General features: G+C 65.4%; 3 protein-coding genes across 7 annotated transcripts; 2 read left to right on the top strand and 1 right to left on the bottom strand.

Annotated features, from left to right (window-relative positions):
• The first annotated feature begins 127 nt into the window (after positions 1-127).
• Positions 128-3849, top strand: LOC135174570 (sterile alpha motif domain-containing protein 1-like). The gene is given in 6 exon segments (XM_064141895.1): positions 128-833; positions 1434-1562; positions 1564-1717; positions 2113-2200; positions 2904-3012; positions 3582-3849. Coding segments are annotated over 6 exon segments (1260 nt in total). The 5' UTR covers positions 128-221; the 3' UTR covers positions 3750-3849.
• Positions 3850-5441: 1592 nt separating this feature from the next.
• Positions 5442-15511, top strand: MAP2K7 (mitogen-activated protein kinase kinase 7). 5 transcript variants are annotated; one of them, XM_064141886.1, is made up of 13 exons: positions 5445-5662; positions 7694-7741; positions 8846-8993; positions 10085-10151; positions 10285-10398; positions 10506-10625; positions 11076-11183; positions 11687-11866; positions 12388-12468; positions 12904-13046; positions 13175-13220; positions 13594-13724; positions 15036-15511. In XM_064141886.1, the coding sequence occupies exons 1-13, from the start codon at positions 5539-5541 to the stop codon at positions 15472-15474; spliced, it is 1749 nt and encodes a 582-aa protein (XP_063997956.1). In that variant the 5' UTR covers positions 5445-5538; the 3' UTR covers positions 15475-15511. The 5 variants fall into 5 exon arrangements, with proteins under 5 accessions (XP_063997958.1, XP_063997959.1, XP_063997956.1 ...); XM_064141890.1 differs by having other exon boundaries at positions 5454-5662; positions 14214-15051; XM_064141888.1 differs by lacking the exon at positions 12388-12468 and having other exon boundaries at positions 5442-5662.
• Positions 15512-15518: 7 nt separating this feature from the next.
• On the bottom strand, positions 15519-19809 carry GIPC1 (GIPC PDZ domain containing family member 1). The gene is made up of 7 exons (XM_064141894.1): positions 19728-19809; positions 18709-19135; positions 18156-18341; positions 17620-17800; positions 16925-17034; positions 16748-16829; positions 15519-16634 (listed from the first exon to the last, which is right to left on the bottom strand). The coding sequence occupies exons 2-7, from the start codon at positions 19006-19008 to the stop codon at positions 16483-16485; spliced, it is 1011 nt and encodes a 336-aa protein (XP_063997964.1). The 5' UTR covers positions 19009-19135; positions 19728-19809; the 3' UTR covers positions 15519-16482.

A 19809-nucleotide genomic window follows, 5' to 3' on the forward strand; every position in this document is an offset into this window, starting at 1 on the left:
ACCTTAAGGCACGGCGGCGGCTCCGGCTCCACCTTAAGAGAAAAGCGGCGGCGAGGAGCGGCTGGGAGCGGAGCCGGGACCGGGGCGGGGGGGGGGGGGGGGAGCTGGGGCGGGAGGAGAGGAAGAGGAAGAGGAGGGCAGAGCCGAGGAAGAGGAAGGGGGAGGAAGGAAGCGGAAAGGAGAAGCGCAGGGGGAGGAGGAGGGCGGGCGGCAGGGGGGCGATGGCGGGGCCGCCGCCGCCGGCTCCGCCAGGCCCGGAGGCTACCCGGTACCAGGAGTGGATTTTGGACACGATCGACTCGCTGCGGTCGCGCAAAGCGCGGCCGGACCTGGAGCGCATCTGCCGCATGGTGCGGCGGCGGCACGGCCCCGAGCCCGAGCGCACCCGCGCCGAGCTGGAGAAGCTGATCCAGCAGCGGGCGGTGCTCCGCGTCAGCTACAAGGGCAGCATCTCCTACCGCAACGCCGCCCGCCTGCAGCCCCCGCGCCGGCCCCCGCACATCCCCCCGCCGCCGCCACCGCCCCCCCGGCCGCCAGTCCCCGCCACCCCCCCGGCCCCTCCCCACCCCACCCCCCCCGCCGCCGTGTCCCGCCGCTCCGACCCCCCCGTGAGCCTCCGGGATGCTGCTCGGTACCTGGGGGGGGACGGGAGGTTAACGAGGGGCAGGCTGCAGGGCTCGGCGCTGGCGGCCGATGGGGGGGGGTCGTCGTCTGCTGGTGGGGGGGTGGCGGGGGGTGCTGGAGGAGGAGGAAGGTTGGAGCGGACTCGCTTGGCCACCATCGCTATGGCCCGGGCGGAGAGAGGCCGAGGGAGCGCGGGGAGGGCCCGGAAGGTGAGGGGGGGGCGGGGATGGAATTGGGGAGGGGGGCGGGGGAAGTGGCACCGGGAGCTCGGGGTGGGGGGGAAGCGAGGGGACTCCCGGGAGGGGACGAAGGAGACTTCCCACACACAGAGGGACTGGGGTCCGGGGGAGACCCCGAGGGGATCCCCAGGGAATGAAAGGAGCTGGGGGGAGAGGGTCGGAAGGCGACCTGGGTGGTGGGGACCGGGAGGGGAATTGAGGGGGGGCGGACACGGGACCGGGGACTGGGATCGGGGGGGACACACCACGGTAAGGGGACCCGCAAGGGGTGCAGAGGGCGCTGGTGGGGCCGGGACCGGAGTGACGGAGAGCACCCGAGGGGTGAAAGGAGGCTGGGGGGGCACTGGGCAGGGGAATGGGACATGGGACCGGGAGGGGTCGAGGGGACACTGAATGGAACTGGGGGATGGGGGGGTGGACTTCGGGGGGGTCATTTGGGGTGGAAATGCTGCTGGGGGGGGTTGGGGGTTGGTAGATTTCTAACGAGGAAGGACTCCAAATCTGGGGGGGGGGGGGCGACACACGACCCACGCGACCCCTCCCTCACTATTTCCTCCCCTTCACTTGCAGCCCCCCCAGCCCCCCTGCAGCGAATCTTCAGCCAGGGAGGAAGAAGAGGAGGAGGAGGAGGAAGATGAGGAGGGGACAGGCTCGGACGCCTCAGAGGATGGGGCGGGACACCGACAGCTGAACGGGGAGGGCCGGGGGGGTCCCCCCCAGCTCCGTCCCCCCGGGCAGCCCCCCCCCCGAGCGCCCCCCGCCCCAGCCCAAGGCCTGCTCCCCGGGCGAAAGTGCCTGCCACCAGCTGCCCCCCCCCGCGCAGGAGGAGACCTTCGGGCAGCCGGACCGAGCAGGTGACCCCCCCGCGGCGGGGGGTGGGGGGCACAAGGACTGGGGGGTTAGGGTCCGGGGAGGGCAGAGCCATGGGAGGGGAGTGGAAGGGGTGGTTTGGAGTGTGAAGGTCCTGGGGGGGGCATCTGGGGGTGGTTTGGGGAGTTAAGGACCAGGGGGGGCACCTGGGGGTGGTTTGGGGAGGGCCAGAGGCTGGGGAGGCAGTTTGGGGGTTCTGGGGGATGGCTTTAAGGGAGTCAAGGCTCAGGGGGGTGCTTTGGGCAGGAGGGCCCCAACTTTAGGGCTGTGGGGGTCAGGGCTTGAGGGGGTAGCTTGAGGGGTTTCAGGGGGTAGTTGAGGGGGTCCCAAGGCCTGACACTGCTCCCCCCCTCCTTCCTATTTGTGTGTCCCCCCCCAGTGTCCCCAGCTCTGGCCGGGGCCGAGCCCTCGGTGCCACTGTCCCCAGGCAGGCCTGGCCCCGACGGGCCCCCCCCCTTCAGCTGCACGTGAGTCTGGGGGCACTGCCACCCCCCGCGGGACGTTTGCTGTCAACTCCCCCCCCCCCCCGGTGGCACTGGCCCCAGGGTCCCCTGCAGCTGCACCTGGGGGGCTGGGGGGGACACGACTCTGGTGGCTCCTGGGTGTGTGTCCCCTGCCCCCCTGTCCCTGTGCCCCCGTCTCTGTGCCCCCATCCCTGTCCCTGTGCCCCCATCCCTGTGCCCCCGTTTCTGTGCCCCTGTCCCTGTGCCTGTGTCCCTGTGCCCCCATCCCTGTCCCTGTGCCCGTGTCCCTGTGCCCACCTCCCTGTGCCCCTGTCCCTGTGCCCCCGTCCCTGTCCCTGTGCCCGTGTCCCTGTGCCCCTATCCCTGTCCCTGTGCCCACCTCCCTGTGCCCCCATCCCTGTCCCTGTGCCCACTTTCCTGTGCCCCTATCCCTGTCCCCGTGCCCACGTCCCTGTCCCTGTGCCCCCATCCCCGTCCCTGTGCCCCCATCCCCGTCCCTGTGCCCCCATCCCCGTCCCTGTGCCCGTGTCCCTGTGCCCACATCCCTGTCCCTGTGCCCACATCCCTGTCCCTGTGCCCACCTCCCTGTGCCCCCATCCCTGTCCCTTTGCCTGTCCCCCTGTTCCTGTCCCCCTGTGCCCCCATCCCTGTGCCCCCATCCCTGCCCCCGTCCCCATGCCCACCTCCCTGCTGTGCCCGTGCCCAGCCCCCGCCGAGACAAGGCTGCCGACCCTGTGGACTGGTCCGTGCGGGACGTGGTCGATTACTTCACCGAGGCAGGGTTCCCCGAGCAGGCCTCTGCCTTCCAGGAGCAGGTCTGGCACTGCCCCTCGCTGCCCCCTCCCCACCGCCATCCCCGCAGGGGCACCTAAACCCAGCCCCCTCCCTCCGCACCGTGTCCCGAGGGCACATCCCCCGGCGGTGCCCTCCCTGCTGCCAGCCCTGACGTGACTCCTGTGCCACTTCGGGTGCCACCTGGGGGTCCTCGGGGTGTGCTCTCGTGCCCAGGGGGTCCCCTTGACTCCGGAGAGGGGGTCCTGAAGTTCTCCCCTGCAGACTCCTCCCAGCCCTCCCCCACCACCCCCCCAGCCCCCTCCTTCCCCGACCCTGCGCCCCCTAACCCCAGGGCTACCTCTGACCTCCTGGGTGCCCCTACCCACGGGTGCCCCCCAGCTCCCTCTGGGCACCCTGCTCCCCACCCACGGGTGCCTCCTTCCCCTCTGTGGGTGCCCCTCAGCCCTCCCCACCACCCCCTCAGCTCCCTCCAGGCTGGCTCCCTCCTTCCCCTTCCCTGCGCCCCGCACCCCCAAGGGTACTTCTGACCTCCTGGGTGCCCCCAGCTGCCTGCGGGCCCCCCACCCACGCGTGCCCGCCGTGCCCGCAGGAGATCGACGGCAAGTCGCTGCTGCTGATGCAGAGGGCAGACGTCCTGACCGGGCTCTCCATCCGCCTGGGGCCAGCGCTCAAGATCTACGAGTTCCATGTCAAGCTGCTGCAGCGCAGCCACTTCCAGGAGGACCCCGAGCCCCCCCCCGAGCCCTTCCCCGCCTAACGCCCCCCCACTGCCCTCTCCCGACCCGCCGGGGGCACCCCCACGTGCCAGGGGGCACCCCCAAACGTGGGGGGGTGCAGCAAGAGGCAAGAGAGAGGCTCTGAGGGCAGCCTCCTGCCCTCCTCTGGCTGCCCCGCGGCTGCTCCCTGGGTTCTGGGGACCCCCTCTGGAATAATTCGGCCCCAAAATACCCTCGGAATTGGAGGGGGCAGCCCAATAACCCGGGTGCAGCCCCCCCATCCCAACCCTGCCCTCAGGAGTCTTGGAGGGGGCCCACAAAAAGGGGGGACCTCAATATCTGGGAGCAGCTCCAGGCCTCCCCCTCCCCTGTCTGCAGAGAGTGTGGGGGGGGATGTGACGGACCCCCTCTTCTGGGGGTTCCCTTATCTGGGGGGTCACGCCTTTAATTTGGAGGAGTCTCTGAGGGGGGGCACCCCTTTTCTGGGGGCTGCTCTCTTCTGGGAAGGGGTGGTCCTAGGGGAGTCTCCCCCCTCTTTTAGGGAGGGGGTCCTTAAATTGGGGGGGGTCACCCCTCTGCTGGGTGGGGGAGGGTTTACTCTTTTGGGGGGGGTTGGGAGCACTTCATGGGAGGGCCTCACCCTTTTTGGGGGTTCTCCTGTTGGGGTTCCTTCCTTTTTAGAGCCCCCCCCTTTTCTTGGGGGGGAGGATTTTTATGGGGGGGAGGGGTCGGTTTGGGGGGGGCCCACCCCAAGGTGTTTTAAATTGTCCCAGCCTGTGCCTCCCCCCTCCCCCCCAATTTCCCCTTAATCTCTTTACCCAATTCAGGGGGTGCTGCAACCCCCCCCCCCATGTTTTGTCCCACTCCCCCCATCTGTGGTCTCTGTCCCCCCCCCCCGCCCCAGGCCTGGCTTCTTTTGGGTTTTTTTTAATTAAAAATGAATTAAATAAAGGCAAAAAATAGATTTAATTCACCCCCGTCCCGGGAGGCTTTGGGAGGGGCTGGAGGGGAGAATCTGGGGAGGCTAAGGGCGGGGCTAGGGGGTAATGGGGGCTGTAAGTCAATGTTGGGGGGGGTCTGGGGCTCTTGGGGAAAGTCTAAAGGTCCTCTGGGGGCCTAGGGGTCATCTGGGGGGAGGTCTGTGGATGGGGGGGGGGCTGGGGGTCCTTTGAGGGGCCTGGGGCCTTTTGGGGAGGGGGTGCCAAGGAAGGGGGCGTCTCTATAGGGGACGCTTGGGGGGGTGGTACTGGCGGGGGGATCGCTCAGAGGCAGCTCTGCACTCATGAGCCTCCGGTCCAGTAGGTGGCGCTCTCTGCATGCGCACCTGTCGCTCCTGGCATCAGACGGTGGCCGGCAAGGCTCACAAAGCTCCTGCCCGCGAAAAGACCTAACGAGGCCCAAAAAGGCCCAGCCGAGGGGGGCGGACGGTGGCCGGCGAGGCCTACGAAGGCGCCGCAGTGCGAAAGGACCACAAAGCCCTCCCGCTCAGGGTTACGGACGGTGGCCGACGAGGCTCACAAAAGCACCCACAAAGGGGCACCGACGGCAGCCGGCTAGAGCCATAAAACCCGCTCCCGGCAATGCAGACGGTGGCCGGCGAGACCCAAACTGCACCTGCACTGCACCCACCCCCCCCCCCCCCGGTGAGCGGACGGTGGCCGGTGAGGCCCAGCAAACACTCACTGAGATATACGGACGGTGGCCGGCGAGGGCCAAACTTCCCTTCACAGAGCTGCGGACGGTGGCCCTCGGGGCCCATTCCGCGCCTGCGCAGGGGCCTGTTTGTGCATTCTGGCTGCGCGGCGGCGGTGGCGGCGGCGCGGGGCGGAGATGGCGGCGTCCTCGCTGGAGCAGAAGCTGTCCCGGCTGGAGGCGAAGCTGAAGCAGGAGAACCGCGAGGCTCGGCGCCGCATCGACCTCAACCTCGACATCAGCCCCGCCCGCGCCCGGCCCAGTAAGGCTCTGCCTGAGAGGGACTGGCGGGGGGGGGAGCTGGAATCGGGCCCGGGGTAGGGCCCGGGCCCAGGCCCAGGCTAGGGCCACTTAGGCCTGTGGGGTTGTGCGCGAAGGGCTCCGAGGGGGAGGCTGAGGGCGCCTGGGGGGCGGCCGAGGCTGTTTGGGGGTGCTGGGGGCCGCTCGGGGGTGGTTGAGGTAGTTAAGGCTGCCTAAGGGATTCTGAGGGGCAGTTAAGGCTGGTTAGGGAGGAGTTAAGGCTGCCTAAGGGGTTCTGAGGGGCAGTTAAGGCTGGTTAGGGAGGAGTTAAGGCTGCCTAAGGGGTTCTGAGGGGCAGTTAAGGCTGGTTAGGGAGGAGTTAAGGATGCCTAAGGGGTTCTGGGGGGTAACTAAGGCTGGTTAGGGAGGGGTTAAGGATGCCTAAGGGGTTCTGGGGGGTAACTAAGGCTGGTTAGGGAGGGGTTAAGGATGCCTAAGGGGTTCTGGGGGGTAACTAAGGCTGGTTAGGGAGGAATTAAGGCTGCCTAAGGGGTTCTGGGGGGCAGTTAAGGCTGGTTAGGGAGGGGTTAAGGATGCCTAAGGGGTTCTGGGGGGTAGTTAAGGCTGGTTAGGGAGGGGTTAAGGCCTACCAAGGGCTGCTGAGGGATAGTTGAGGCCTGTCAAGAGGTGATGAGAGCAGTTGAGGGTGGTTGAGGGGCACTAAGGGGTAGTTAAGGCTGATTAAATGGTTGTAAGAGGTGGTTAAGGCTGGTTAAGGGCCAGTTAAGGCCTGCCAGGGGGTGGTGAGGGGCAGTTACAGTTTGTTAAGGAGCCAGTGGGTGGTTGAGAGGTAGTTAAGACTGGTAAATGGGTGGTGGGGTGGTTAAGGTTGGTTAATTTGTGTTGAGGGGTGGTAAAGGCAGGCTGCTAAGTAGTTCAAGTTGGTTAAAGGCTGACGAGGGGTAGTTAAGGTTGGTTAACGAGTGCTGAGGCATAGTTAAGGCTGGTTGGGGCTTGCTAAGGGGCAATGAGATGTAGTTAAGGCTGGTTAAAGGGTTCTGGAGGGTGGTAGTTAACGCTGGTTGAGGGGTATTGAATGGTAATTAAGGAGCAGTTATGGCTGGTAAAGGGGTTCTGGGGGTAGTTAAGGTTGGTTAAGGAGCAGTTAAGGCTGGCTAAGGGGTTCTGGGGGGTAGTTAAGGCTGGTTAAGGGGTTCTGGGGGTAGTTAAGGTTGGTTAAGGAGCAGTTAAGGATGGTTAAGGGATCCTGGGGGGTAGTTAAGGCTGGTTAAGGGGTTCTGGGGGTAGTTAAGGCTGGTTAAGGAGTTCTGGGGGGTAGTTAAGGTTGGTTAAGGAGCAGTTAAGACTGGCTAAGGGGTTCTGGGGAGTAGTTAAGGCTGGTTAAGGGGTTCTGGGGGTAGTTAAGGCTGGTAAGGAGTGCTGGGGGCAGCTGAGGTTTTTCACACGGGTTTTGCTGGGGTAAAGGCCAGGGGGGGCCATGCTGGGGCTCACTGCAGGCCACACTTTAAGCCTTCCCAGAGTCGTTTTTAAGGGGGGAGTCCCCACTCCAACTCTGGGGGTGTCCAGTCCTTGCTCCCTCCAGCACCCCTTTCCTTGGTGGGGGAGAGGAGAGCACAGCACCCACGGCAGGGGATCCCTCACCCCTCACTGCCCCCTCCCAGCTGAGACTTTTGCCTTTCTCTGGAGAGGGGATGGGGAAAAATCCCAGGCTGGGGGCTGGGGGTGTCCAGAGCCCCTCCCCTTGCCCCCCCCCCCATATTTATTTCCCCCCCCCCATATTTATTCCCCCCCATATTTTCCCTCCCCTCCATCTCCCCTCCCCCCCATCTAATTTCACTTTCTCCCCAGTTTAATTTTTCCCTGGGGGGAGGGTTTGGGGTTTTGGTTTTCTCCTTTTGGGATTAATTTTTTCCCTCCTTTTTTCCCCCCATTTTTGTTCTTCCCCTCCGCCCCCCTCCCCTTCATCCCCTTCCCACTTCCCCCCCCAACTCCCTCCCCCAATTTTGACCCCTCCCCCACCTCCCCCCTCCAGTCATCGTCATCACCCTTAGCCCTGCCCCCGCTCCGTCCCAGCGAGCAGGTACCAGCCCCTCCCTCATTGTTCTGCGACCCCCCCCAATTCTTTAACCCCCCCTCCCCGAACTCCCCTAACCCCCCCACTTCCTTACCCCCCCCTCTGTCTCTAACACCCTCGCTCCATTCTAACCACCCCCACACTGGGACCCTCCCCACTGCTCCCAGTTAAACTAGTTTGATACTCCCACACCCCCCCCCCCAGTTCCAGTGCACCCCTAAACATGACCCCCCCCGTCCCCCCAATCTCCTGCACCCCTAAAGCTGACCCCCCCCGCATCAGTTTCCACTTCACCCCCCCCACTTCGGGAGCAGCTTTTGTGCCCTCCCCCCCCCATCCTCAGTGTCCCCTCCTGTGTGTCCCCCCAAAAGGTGTCCCCCAAGTGTCCCCTCTTGTGTTTTTCCCAGATGTGTCCCCCGAGAAGTGTCCCCACTGTGTGTCCCCAAATGTCTCCAAGTCACCTCCTGTGTCCCCCCAAGTCCCCCCCCAGTGTCTCCTCAATGTCCACCTGTGTCTGTGTCCCCCAGTGTCCCACTCAGTGTCCCCCCCGTGTCCCTCTGTCCCTTTGTCCTCCCCAATGTCCTTCAGTGTCTCCCTCTGTCCCCCCAGTTCCCTTTGTCCAAGTCCCTGCCAGTGTCCCCCTGTGTGTCCCTCCCCAGTGCCCCTCAGTGTCCCCTCTGCATGTTCCCAGTGTCCCCTCAATGTCTGTCCCCCCCCCCCCCGTACTGGCTGTCGCATGGAGTGTGGCCCCCCCAGTGCATGGCCCAGCCCCACAGCGCATGTGGCATGGGGGGCACTGGGGGGCAGATTGAGGTGGGAAAGGGGCAGGAATGGGGCAGGCTGGGGGGGTGGCTCTGGTCCATGCTTTGGGGTCCCCCATATGTGGGGGTGGAGTCCCTGCCCCTATCTGGGGGGGGTCTCTGTCCCCATTGGGGGAGCAGTCTCTGTCCCCATCTTGGGGGGTGGTCCCTGCCCCTATCTGTGGGGGGGGTCGCTGCCCCACTTTGGGGCTCCCTGCCCCTGTCTGGGGGGGTGGACCCTGCCCCCCCCAGTGGGGGTCGCAGGCGCTGCCCCCCCAGGCCTGCCCTGTCCCTCTCTGTGTCCCCCCAGCCCTGCAGCTGCCCCTGGTGAGCGATGGGGGGGTGCGAGGGGGGGGTCCCGCTGAGGCCCCCCCTGCGGTGCCCCCTGCCCCTGCCCGTCCCCGACAGATGCTGGGGCTGCCCCCACCCCCCTTCCTGGTGCCCAGGAGCCACGAGAGGTGAGGACACTCCCACCCCCTCCCCCTCCCATTGGCTGCCCCGGGGTGGCCTTGCACCTTATTGGCTGCTGCCTGGGAACTGCCCCTGGAGGGGGCCTCGGGGAGGTCGGGGGGAACTGCTGTGATTGGCTGGGGGGTTGGAGAGATGCTGTGCTCTGCTTGGCCAGAGGGCCAAGGGAGGATGGATCTGATTGGCTGGAGGAGAGGCCAGAGTGTCTGGCGAGCTGATTGGCTGCAGGGACAAGGAAACTGAGAGATCTGATTGGCCAGAATACTGAGAAATCTCAGGCTCTGATTGGCTGGAGGTCCTGAAGTATCCTGTGCTTTGATTGGCTGGAGGAGGGCCAAGGGATCATGTGATCTGATTGGCCAGAGGTCCAGAGGAATCAGGTGATCTGATTGGCTGCAAGGCCAAGAGATCTCAGGCTCTGGCTGGAAATACAGAAGCCTCCTGTGCTGTGGTTGGCCAGAGGGCTCTGAATGAGTGATCCTCTGCCCTGATTGGCTGGAAGTGCAGAGTGATGAGATGCTCTGACTTGTTGGAGGCTCAGAGAGATTCTGTGCTCTGATAGGCCAGAAGGCCAGAAAACTCTGTTCTCTGATTGGCCAGAGGTCGTATAGTCCAATGAGCCACAGGTCCACAGGGATCCTGTGCTCTGATTGGCTGGGCAGAACATCTGTGCTGTCCTGATTGGCCAGGCTCCCTCCTGGAACATGCTGACTGGTCAGATGCCCCCTGCCCTATGTGCTGATTGGCCCTGCATCTCCTTTTGCCCCCTACTGATTGGCCAGGCCACTCTTTACCTCATTCTGATTGGCCCAACCCCATTGTTCTCTAATGCTAATTGGCCAGGCCACTTCCTTACCCAGAGCTGATTGGCCAAGGTCATTCTGTGCCTCATTCTGGTTGGCCAAACCTCCCCTTACCCCATGCTGCTTCCTCTTTTGCCCCATTCTGATTGGCCAAGCCCCCCCCCCCCCCCCTTTTACCTTGTTCTGGTTGGCTGGGACCCTTCCTCACTTGATGCTGATTGGCTGGGCTCCTTGGCTTTCTTCTTGCCCCTTTCTGATTGACTCTTTCTTGTCCTCAGCATTGAGATCGACCAGAAGCTGCAGGAGATCATGAAGCAAACAGGATACCTCACTGTGGGGGGGCAGGTGGGAACCCCTCAAGTACCTTCCAGCCTCTGACCCATTGGCCCTGAATCCCCCTCAGCCCCCACTCAAAGCCCCTCAAACCCCTCCCCAATTTCAGGGGGGGTCCTGACCCCTGTCTCCCTGCCCCCCCCAGCGTTACCAGGCTGAGATCAACGACCTGGAGAACCTGGGGGAGATTGGGAGCGGAACCTGTGGCCAGGTCTGGAAGATGAGGTTCAGGAAGACAGGAGACATCATTGCGGTCAAGGTGGGCTTGGAGCCCCCCCCCCGCCCCGTGGAGCCCCTCCTGAGCCCCTTCCCCACCCTGAGCACCCCCTAAAATGGTTCATTTCTGGGCCCCCTGCCCTTCCCCAGCAAATGAGGCGCTCGGGGAACAGGGAGGAGAACAAAAGGATCCTGATGGACCTGGACGTGGTGCTGAAGAGCCACGACTGCCCCTACATCGTGCAGTGCTTTGGCACCTTCATCACCAACGTGAGCCCCGCAGGCACCGGCGTGGGCACCGGCGGGGGCGGGCACAGGGGTGGAAATGGGCATAGGAGCCTCCGTGGGGAGGGGGCAGGGAGCGGAGATGGACATGGGGGGAGGTTCCAGGTGATCGAGAGAGGGACCTGAGGGTAGAGATGGGGGTTTGCTGGAGGCACAGGGCTGGCAGTGGGCACCACTTGAGGCCCCACCATGGGCATGGAGCTGGACATGGAGCTGGGCATGGGACCCCCTCTAGGGGTTGGAAATGGACTCAGTCCCCCCATTCCATGGAGACTCCCCCCCCCCGCCCCCAGCACCCATGGTCTCCTGCTCCCCATTGTTCCTTTCCCCCCCAGCACCTCTTTGCCCCACCCAGTGCCACCCACCAGGAGCCCCCAATGTCCCCAAGCCTCCAGGGGTCTCCCCTCCCCCATTTTAACCCTTCCCCCTCCTCAGACCGACGTCTTCATCGCCATGGAGCTGATGGGGACCTGTGCTGAGAAGCTGAAGAAGAGGATCCAGGGCCCAATCCCAGAGAGGATCCTGGGCAAGATGACAGTGGCAGTGAGTGAGGGGGACACCTGGGGACATTTTGGGGGGGTGGCACCACTGCTGGACCGCCCCCCCCCCCCCCCGTAGGTCCTTGAGGGTGGGTTGGGGACAGCTTGGGGGTGGCTGTGGGTGGGGAGGGGATACCTGGGGACACTTTGGGGACATCCTGAGGGTCTGAGGGAGGTCCTTGCTGCTGCCCCCCCTCTTCCTGCAGATCTTGAGGGGCCTGTGGTGGCTGGAGGAGGAACCTGGGGAGGGGTTCAGGGGATCCTGGGTTGGCCAAAGCTGGCAACCAGCAAGGAGGTGACACTTGGGGACACTCCAGAGACACCCTGAGGGTCTTGAGGGGGAGGGCCTCATTTCCTGCAGGTCTCGAGGGGCCTTTGAGAGCTGGAGGAGCCACTCGGGGAGGGGTTCGGTGCCTCCTGGCTCGGCCAAAGGTGACGACTGGCAGGGAGGTGACAGCTGGGGACACTCTGGGGACCCCCTGAGTCTGTGGCCTGCTTGTCCCCCAGATCGTCAAGGCCCTCTTCTACCTGAAGGAGAAGCATGGAGTGATCCACAGGGACGTGAAGCCCTCCAACATCCTGCTGGACGAGAGGGGCCAGGTCAAGCTCTGCGACTTCGGCATCAGCGGGCGCCTGGTGGACTCCAAGGCCAAGACCCGGAGCGCAGGCTGCGCTGCGTACATGGCCGTGAGCACCAGGGGGCGCCCGCGGGCGCTCCGGCCCAGGCGCTGTGCGCGCTGTGGGGGGAGGCTGAGAGGGCATCTGGCGGTGCTGGAGGGTGGTGGTGGAAGGAGTCTGAGGAGGGCTTCGAGTGCCCGTGGGTGCTGCTGGAGTGGGTTAAAGGGGGTCGTGGGCACCCACGGGTGCTGGGGGAAAGGGGCTCAGAGGGCATCTAATGGGGGGGGGGGGCTTGAGGGTGGAGGTGAAAGGGGTCTCAGGTGGGCTTTGAGCACCCATGGGTGCTGCTGTGTGGCTTAGAGGACCTCTGGGTGCTGCTGGAGTGGGTTAAAGTGTGTTGTGGGTACCCATGGGTGCTGGGGGAAGAGGCTGAGAGGGCATCTGTGGGGGGCCTTCAAGGCCCTGGAAGAGGTCAAATGGGGGGTCAAAGGGGGCTGTGGGCACCCACGGGTGCTGCTGGGCTGGGTGCTGGGGGTCTCCCCAGCAGGCTGTGGGCACCCAGTCCCCACAGCCCCCTCCCCTCTCCCCAGCCCGAGCGCATCGACCCCCCCGACCCTACCAAGCCTGACTACGACATCAGGGCTGATGTCTGGAGCCTTGGCATCTCCCTGGTGAGAGCTGGCACCAGCTGGCACTGAGGAACCCCCAGCCCCACCCTGCCACTCTCAACCTGGCCCCAACCCCTGCCTGGGACCACAAAGTGACCCCCAACAGGTCCCAAGCCCAGCCCTGGGGTTCCCAACCTGGCCCCAACCCCTCCCCAGGTCCTCAGCTTGTCCTCAAGGTGTCCCAAACCCCTCCCTGAGACCCCAAAGTGACCCCAAATGTCCCAAACCCCTCCCTGAGACCCCAAAGTGTCCCCAACCTCTTCCCAAGACCCCAAAGTGTCCCCAAGGTGTCCCAAATGTCTCCCTGTGATGTCCACCACATCCCCTGCCACCTCTACCAGGAGCCCCTACCTCGATCCCCCTCCACCCCACTGCCCCCCGACTGTATCCCAACATCCCCCAGGTGCCACCAAGTGTCCCCCCCCGTTGCCCCCCCAGGTGGAGCTGGCCACGGGGCAGTTCCCCTACCAGAACTGCAAGACAGACTTCGAGGTGCTGACGAAGGTGCTGCAGGAGGACCCCCCCCTGCTGCCCCCCTCCATGGGCTTCTCCGGGGACTTCCAGGCCTTTGTCCGGGACTGGTGGGTGACGGGGGGGGGCAGGGGGCAACCCCCCAGAGCTGGCCCTGTCCCCAAGGGCCACCCAGGGTGGCCCCCAAAGCCCTGACCCACCCCTTCCTTCCCTCCCTCTTCTGTTTGGTCTCCTGCAGCCTCACCAAGGACCACAGGAAGAGACCAAAGTACAACAAGCTGCTGGTGAGTGCCCAGTTGGCACCAGCTTGGCTCTCTCACACCTTTATGGCCCCAGTTTGGTCCCTTTCAAATCTCTGTGGCTCCAGTTTGTTCCCTTCACACCAGTGTGGCCCCAGTTTGGCTCCAGCTTGGCCCCTTCACAGCTCTGTGGCCCCAGTTTGCCCTTTTGTCCCTGTTCCTGTGCCCATGCCCCCTGTGCCCCCTGCACCCATACGCCCGTGCCCCCTGTGCCCCCATGCCCCCTGTGCCCCCATGCCCCTGTGCCCATGCCCCTGTGCCCCTGTGCCCGTGCCCCCATCCCCCGTGCCCCCTGTACCCATGCCCCCCGTGCCCCCCTGCCCCCCTGCCCTGTGCCCACGCCCAGGCTGCCCCCCAGGAGCACCCTTTCATCAAGCGCTTCGAGACACTGGAGGTGGATGTGGCCTCCTGGTTCAAGGAGGTGATGGCCAGGACAGAGTCCCCTCGCGCCGCCAGCCTCGCCCACCACCACCTGCCCTTCTTCACCAGGTAGCACCCGGCACGGCCCCCCCCGCGGGCAGAACCCCCCTCCCCCCCCGCCACAGGGGGCACCCTGTGCAGTGGTGCCACCCAACTGGGCCACCCACGGTGGCCCTGACACCCACCCCCATGGTGACCCCCAGAGTCCTGCTGTGTCCCCAGGGTGTCCCCTGGCCAAGGCTGCCCAGGTGTGCCCCTCCTAGAAGCTCAGAGCTGGCACCTGCGTCTGCCACTGTCCCCACCCCCAGCCTGGGGACACTTGGGCACACCGGCAGGTGGCACAAGGAGCTGCCACCCATCCAGCTGGCCCTGGGATCTGACACTTGGGGACACCAGGAGCTGGCAGCAGGAGGTGACCTGCAGCTGTGGCATGGGGACAGCAGGGGGGCACCAGGAGGTGGTGGTGGCAGCTGGAGCTGGCACAGGGGATGTGACATGGGGGAGGTGGCCTGAGGGGGGGCGACACAGGGAGATGTGACATTGGCACGTGGCATGGAGATGGCACAGAGACAGGGGACAACGTGGGGACCTGGCAGAGGTGGCACCAGCATGTGACAACGAGGGCAGAGATGGCAACAAGATGGGACGTGGGGACAGAGGTGGCACCAGGATGTGAAAGGGGACAAGAGATGGCAGCAGGACAAGGGTGGCACCAGGACAGAGATGGCACCAGGATGTGATAAGAGAACAAAGATGGCAGCAGCATGTGGCATGGGGGACAAAGGTGGAACCAGGATGTGAGAAGGGGACAAAGATGGCACCAGGATGAAGATGGCAGCAGGATGCAGCATGGAGACAGCGGTGACAGCAGGATGTGGCACAAGGACATGGCACTGGAAGGCGGCACAGAGGTGGCCTGGGCACGCCAGGAGGGGTCACAGCCCCGGAGGTGGCACAAGGGGTCACTGAGGTGGCATAGCCCAGGGCCACGCCACAGAGGGGACAATGTGGGGTCACCAGGACACGCCGAGGAGGCAATGCCACCGTGGAGGAGGGCACAAGGAGGTGGCAGAGGGACACTTGGAGGTGGGGGAGGGGAGGTTGGGGTGGGGGCAGAGGGGACACAGGGGGTGGCCCTCGGGTGCCACCAGGGCCTGTGGTGACAATTGAGGCATGGAGAGTGGGGGTGGGGGTCACCTCCTACCTGGTGTCCCCAAGGTGTCCCCTCCCCCAGGCTGGCAGCAGGTGCAGTTTTAGTGCATTGGGGGGAGGAGGCGCAGGTGAGGGTCTCCCCGCGGCTCCCCCCACCCCTGCCCCTCCCCCCCCCCGGGCACTGTCCCTGTTAATTATTAATTATTAATAATTATTGTTATTATAAAGGAGCATGAGGAGCACAGCCTCTGCCTGCAGCCCCCCGCGGACTACTGCAGCCCCCCCCCCCCCCCAGAACCCTGCACACCCCCACGGACCCCTGCAGACCCCCCAGGCCCCTGCAGCCCCCCACGGACTATTACAGACCCCCCCCCCAGAACCCTGCACACCCCCACGGACTACTGCAGACCCCCCCAGACCCCTGCAGGTGTCTGCAGCTCCCTGCAGACTCCTCACAGCTCTGCACAGACCAACCCCGACCCAAGCCCCACCCAGCCCCACCCAGTCGAAACTCAACCCAAAGCCAGGCCCGAACCCAGCCGTGCTGGGGGTGGGGGGGTCACAGGCGTGGGCTGGAGCCGTTGGGGTTCTCCGATGCTGTTCAGAGCCCTCCCCCCCCTCCCCTCCCCCCCTCGAGACCCTCTCCTCCAAATTTCTTTTATGTTAAAATCATTTCAATGTAAAATACAAAAATATGCCCCAGGTACCCCCCCCCCCCACTGTGCCCCCCCAAAAACCTCCTCCCCCAGGTGCCAAGGGACAGGGTGAGGAGGGGGCTGTGCTGTTTACCCCCCCTCCTCACAGCCCCTCCCCCCGAGGTAGTCAGTGCGATTTGGGGGGGGGGGGGTGTGACAGTGTGTGACAGGCTCAGATTGGCACTGGGTAGGGACACACGGTGGGGGGGTCCTGCATCCTATTTGGGGGGGCACAGGGCTGCCTCCCTCTGCTGAAAGCCCCTGGGAAGGGGGGAGGTAAATTAGGGGAGCCTTGGACCTCACCCTGGGTGAGAGGGTGGGAGATTAGTGTTGGGGGGGACGGACCCTTCAGTGGGAGGGTCCCAAGGGCCAGAGGCCACAAATGGGGGGGTGCCAGTTCATAAAATGGGGACCTCCCAGTTAAGGGGGGGGTCCAATAAATGAGGGGTCCTAGGTCCATAAAGGGGTTCCCAGGAAATGGGGGAGGGGGGCACCTGCTTGGGGAGTCCCAGGCTGCCTGGGGGGTGGTTTGTAGTGGTGGTCCCATGCTGGGGACCCCCTGACCTTCAGATGGGGGGGGGGGCACCCAGATCCATTGGGCAGGTGTCCCAGTTTGTAGTGGTGGGTCCCATATGTGGGAGGCGGGGTGTGGCTGAGAGCTTAAAGGGGGGGGGGGGGGTCTGGAGTTGGTGTTAGGGTACCCAGGTATAGAGAGGGGGTCCTGGGGTCGGGGGGGGGTCCCATCTGGGGCCCTTCACGGGGGAATCTTGGGGGAGGCTCCCTCCTCCCTTCTCTAGCAGATTTACTGGGGGGGGGGGGGCTCTGGCTTTCTTAAGTGGGGTGGGGAGGGGGTTTGGGTGCCAGTCCTGGCGTAGAGCTGTGGAGCCGGTCAGGGGTGGGACCCTCGCCCTCCTCCCCACCCAACGACGCCAAAGTCCTGAGGGGGGGGCCCGGTGCTGGGGGTGGGTCTGCAGCGCCCCCTAGCAGCGCCCGACCTTGGCGTCGCCAATGGCTCCCCAGACGTCGAAGACAAACTCGTCCGGGAAGGCGAAGTCCCCGAGCTGGGCATCCAGGGCCTGTGCCAGGGCATCAGGGTCCCCCGCGTCACGACCCAGCTCCACCATGGTGGCAGCTGCGGGCACAGGAGGGGCACTCAGAGGGGCCCCCCAGGGCGGAGTGCCCAGAGCAGAGGTGGGGTCCCAGCTCCCATTTCCAACTCCCCGTGCCCAGGGGGTGCCAGCTCACCCAGCTCGCTGTCCCGGATGCCCATGTAGCTCTCCAGCAGGTCGTCCACCTTGGCCACTGCCAGCTCCTCGAAGGCAGAAGGCTGGGGCGGGGGGGGCAGGGGGCACAGACATTGAGGTGGGGGGGGTGGGACTAAGTTTTAAATTGGCGGGGGCGGGGCTTAAAGTGCCTCCTTACCTGCTCCTCAAGGGTGGCAGGGCCTCTGGCACGCAGCCTCAGGGTGCCTCGGCCACTGCCCACCTGGGTGCCCCCACTGCGGCCCCCCCCACTGCGGGGGCCAATCAGATCTGCAGGGAAATTTGGGGAGGGGATTATTAATGCTTCCCCCCTCCCACTTCCACCTCCCCCCACCCCAAACCAAATCAGGACCCCCCCCCCAATACCCAGTGGGTAGGTGGGCAAAGGGTTTGGGGAGTTGGGGGTGGGCTTCTTATGCACTCCCTGCCCCTCCCTCGTTTTGAGACTGTCCTCAGGATTTTGGGGTTCCCCACACAAAGGTCTGCCATCAGCTGCCCTCCCCCACCCCGATTTTAGGGTCCCCATGAGGACCTCCTCCCATATTTTGGCATCTCCACCAGGACTACAGATCCCCATGAGCCCCCTCCCCCTGATCTACAGGTCCCTGTAAGTGCCCCCACCCCGCGATTGTGGGGGGTGTGTCCCCCCCGAAGTTCAGGGCCTCATCAGCTCTCCCACTCGCCATATTTTGGTCCCCAGGAGCCCACTCAGGCTCTGGGGTTCCCAGGGCTCTCCCAGTGCCCCCTCAGTAATCCAGCATGGGGTCAGTCGCCCCAGGCTGGTGGTGGCATTGCCATGAGGACCTCCCCAGTGCCCCCCCCCAGCCCCCGACAAGTGCTCCCGGTGCCCCTCACCGAAGGCCTTGCGGGGCTCGGTGAGGCGCAGGGCGAAGGTGCGGCCCCGCGGCAGCTCCTTCAGCATCTTTGCCACCTCGTAGTGCCTGGCACCCACCAGGCTGTGCCCATCGATGGCCTCGATCATGTCACCCACACTGATCACTGGGATCCGGTCGATCACGCTGCCCTCGCGGATCCGCTGCCGGGGGGCACCAAGGTCACTGCCACAGGGCACGGGGGGGGGGGGGAGGCACTCCCCATGCCCACCTTGGCCTAGGAACCCTCTGAGGTGCTCTAAGGGTCCCCATGGCATGCCAGGGTGCTCCTCCCCATGCCCACCCTGCTCAGGAGCCCTCTGAGGTGTTCCTCTGCCCCCCCCCCCCCCCCCCCCCCCCCAGGAACACCACCCAGGACCTCCCTTGGCATCCTCCTTCCTCACCCCCACCTCAGCTTGGGCACCACCCGAGCCACCCCCCACTCCTCGGGGCCCTCTCCCAAGGCCCTCTGAGGGGCTCCCCAAGGGTGCCCAGGCTGTGTGCCCCCCGAGGTGCCACCTTGATGAAGGCATAGCCTGCGCCATTGTCGGTGATGGTGAGGCCCAAGGCCTCCTCCGACTTGAAGACCTCAACCTCCTTGCGCTGCCCTTTGGTGTGGGCAAAGATGAAGTCCTCCAGCCCAATCTGCCCCCCCAGCAGCTTCTCCATGTCCACCTTGTGGGTGTTGAGGGTGCAGAACATCACCTGGGAAGGGTGGCACAGAGGGTAGAGCAGGGCTGGGGACAATGCCAACCCCACCCTCGCATCTCCCTGCCAAGGTTACCTCCTCTGGCACCATGATGGTGAGAAAGGATCCTGACCCTGGGCACACTCAGCTCGCCCAGCTGCCATGGGTGGCTCCCAAACCCCTTCAGGTACCCACCTCTGGCTCTCCCTCACAGCACTGTGCCCCCCAAGCCCCTCCAGGTGCCCAACCCTCACTCTCCCCCACACCCCTGTGCCCCCCAGTCCCATCCCGGTGCTCCCCAAACCCTTCCAGCTGGCCCATTTCAGCCCCTCCCGCATCCCCCCCCCAACCTCTCCCCTCTCTGGTGCCCGTCAGGGTGCCCACCTCGGCAGGGGGGATACGGAAGGCCTCCGCGATCTTGCCGTAGAGCTCCCGCACGTTGCTGAAGCCCTCGACCCTGCCCGTGGGGCTGCCGTGGGCCAGCTGCGTGTGGAACACCAGGCGAGGCCGCAGCGCCGCTGGCGGCGGAGGCAGCCCCGGGGCCGCGGACAGGGCCCCGGCCCCGGCCGCACCACCACCCCCCGGGGCGTCCCCGCCGGCTCCCCCGCCGGCCCTGCCCCCCGCCGCCTCCTCGTTCTCCACCAGCGGGGGGGGCTTCTTACGGCGACCCAGGCCCAGAGGCATGGAAGGGGTTGCGGGGGAGAGGGGGGCAATGAAGTGAGGGCTTTTCTTTGGGGGGGCGTTGGGGGCTGGGTGCCCCCTCCCTGAGGAGGGGGATAGGGGAGGTCCTGTGGTGCTTCTGCGGTGGGTGCTGGAAGGAGAAATGGGGAGTGAGGCGCTGAAAAATGGGGGGTGAGGGGCAACGCGGGGGGGCGACACTGAGGCACGGGGGGCGAGGAACAAGGGCTTGGAAGGGGAGGCGGTGAGAGGGAAGGGAGGGAAACTGAGGCAAGAAGAGAGTGAGAATGGGGAGGGGGAGCTGAAGGGCGAGAGGCGGAGGCAGGCACCGGAGAACGGGGAGGGGGCGTCTGGAACGAGATGGGGCCAGAGACCAAGGGAGGGGAGGGAAGGGGGGGAAAAAGGGGGAGTGCCGGGAGGGCAAATGGGGGGGAGCTGCGGCACTTAGTAGGAGGAATTAGGGGGTAAATGGGGAGGGGGTCGGGAGGGGTCTTAGGCACTGGGACCCGACTCGGGGCGGGGGTGTCCGGAGCCCCTCGGACCCCCAGGGCAGTCTAGGCCCGGTGAACCTCCCCCGCCCCCCCCAGGAAGTAGAGTCCCGGGGGCTAGACGAAGCCTCCTCTGCCCCGGGGCCCCCTCAGGGCTCGATGCCCCCCGACCCCGGGGACCCCCTAAGCCCTTCTCCGTTCCAGGACACCTCCGGACCCCCGCAGGCCCCCGCTCACCTCTCGGCCCTTTTCGCCGGGCGCTGCGCGAGACCGGCACTTCCGGGAGGGCGGGGCTAGGCGCGCCCAGACCAGTCAGAGG

This window comes from Pogoniulus pusillus, unplaced genomic scaffold, assembly GCF_015220805.1.
Source record: "Pogoniulus pusillus isolate bPogPus1 unplaced genomic scaffold, bPogPus1.pri scaffold_81_arrow_ctg1, whole genome shotgun sequence".
In the NCBI taxonomy this organism is placed as follows: Eukaryota; Metazoa; Chordata; class Aves; order Piciformes; family Lybiidae; genus Pogoniulus; species Pogoniulus pusillus.

What these genes read in the sequence shown, in the direction of transcription:
- MAP2K7 (XM_064141886.1), top strand. Translation starts at nt 5,539, where the DNA reads ATGGCGGCGTCCTCGCTGGAGCAGAAGCTGTCCCGGCTGGAGGCGAAG. An exon ending in ACCTCACTGTGGGGGGGCAG is followed by an intron (nt 10,152 to 10,284) that starts GTGGGAACCCCT and finishes TGCCCCCCCCAG; the next exon opens with CGTTACCAGGCTGAGATCAA. An exon ending in GGAGCCTTGGCATCTCCCTG is followed by an intron (nt 12,469 to 12,903) that starts GTGAGAGCTGGC and finishes TTGCCCCCCCAG; the next exon opens with GTGGAGCTGGCCACGGGGCA.
- GIPC1 (XM_064141894.1), bottom strand. Translation starts at nt 19,008, where the DNA reads ATGCCTCTGGGCCTGGGTCGCCGTAAGAAGCCCCCCCCGCTGGTGGAG. An exon ending in TCCGTATCCCCCCTGCCGAG is followed by an intron (nt 18,342 to 18,708) that starts GTGGGCACCCTG and finishes CACCCTTCCCAG; the next exon opens with GTGATGTTCTGCACCCTCAA. An exon ending in CAGGCTATGCCTTCATCAAG is followed by an intron (nt 17,801 to 18,155) that starts GTGGCACCTCGG and finishes GCCCCCCGGCAG; the next exon opens with CGGATCCGCGAGGGCAGCGT.